Consider the following 1052-nt stretch of genomic DNA (forward strand, 5'->3'; position numbering starts at 1 on the left):
CAGACACATGCACACACACACACACAGACACATGCACACACACACACACACAGACACATGCACACACACACACACAGACACATGCACACACACCATTCTGTTCATGTTCTTGCTTGATGGGACTAGGCTCATCCCAGCTTAGTGGTCCCAGAGGCATCATTGAGCATAGACCCAAACAGGTCCACCATGTCTCCCGTTGCTGGTGGTCTCCTGCATATTATTAGGAATTGCATTAAAAAATTCTCAAAATAATTTTTGTATTGTTGAAGTATAACCGATTTATTGCACATAAATTTTAACAACGAAATCTTATATGGACCCAACAAAGGTCCATATGACCCTTGTTGGGAATCATTGCTTTAATCCTTTCTAAATGAACACTTATCTCAAATTTGTTTTCCATTTATTTTGTTTTTTATCCTTGTAGCTCGTGAAAGCCGAGCCCTGATGACTGAAAGTATTACAGACCTCGAAAGTTGTAAGTTGATTTGTTTTAATCTTACTCATCATCATCATTGTCGTTGTTGTTGTTGTTACTTTTTTGGTTGGTGGATGTTTGTGTGAATGTGAGGTTAGTGTCACTGTTATATAAGTATTTCCAATTGGAACTTGGCTGAATGTCACTGAATCTTGGTGTCTTTCAAAAATATACTATTTTGATGATCCTCTGTAGTACAAAATAAAAATTTTTTTACCTCATTTTATTGTATTGGTCTGCAGTTATTAGCATGTGATCTTTGCTGGCCCTTCAGGATTGGGTTGTACTTGGCTAGCCTCAGTCAACCTTGACTGAGCAGACTTCGGCACATAACAAATAGGTCAAGTGGCAAGGTATAATCCACTTCTCCTTGGCTGTTAGTTCCCTCTAGAACACATGTCCTCTCTTTCTCTTTCTCTCTCTCTCTCTCTCTCTCTCTCTCTCTCTCTCTCTCTCTCTCTCTCCATTGGGTTGCCTGTATTCAGTCCACTGCAGGATAAAGGCCTCAACATGTTCCCTCTGTCAACCATGGTTTGATGTGGAGGCTGTGAATTTGATTTCGGATCATACTAGT

At 40.0% G+C, this 1052-nt stretch overlaps 1 protein-coding gene across 10 annotated transcripts in view; it reads left to right on the forward strand.

The window, feature by feature from the left end:
- Nucleotides 1–1052, forward strand: part of LOC106880568 (kinesin-like protein unc-104) — a 305280-nt gene that overhangs the window by 195059 nt on the left and 109169 nt on the right. For all 10 annotated transcript variants that reach the window (XM_052976565.1, XM_052976570.1, XM_052976569.1 and 7 more), the window contains one exon: nt 428–478. In XM_052976565.1, the coding sequence (XP_052832525.1) occupies nt 428–478 (51 nt within the window). The remainder of the gene's footprint in view (nt 1–427; nt 479–1052) is intronic.

The sequence above is a fragment of the Octopus bimaculoides genome, chromosome 25 (assembly GCF_001194135.2).
Source record: "Octopus bimaculoides isolate UCB-OBI-ISO-001 chromosome 25, ASM119413v2, whole genome shotgun sequence".
Taxonomy (NCBI): domain Eukaryota; kingdom Metazoa; phylum Mollusca; class Cephalopoda; order Octopoda; family Octopodidae; genus Octopus; species Octopus bimaculoides.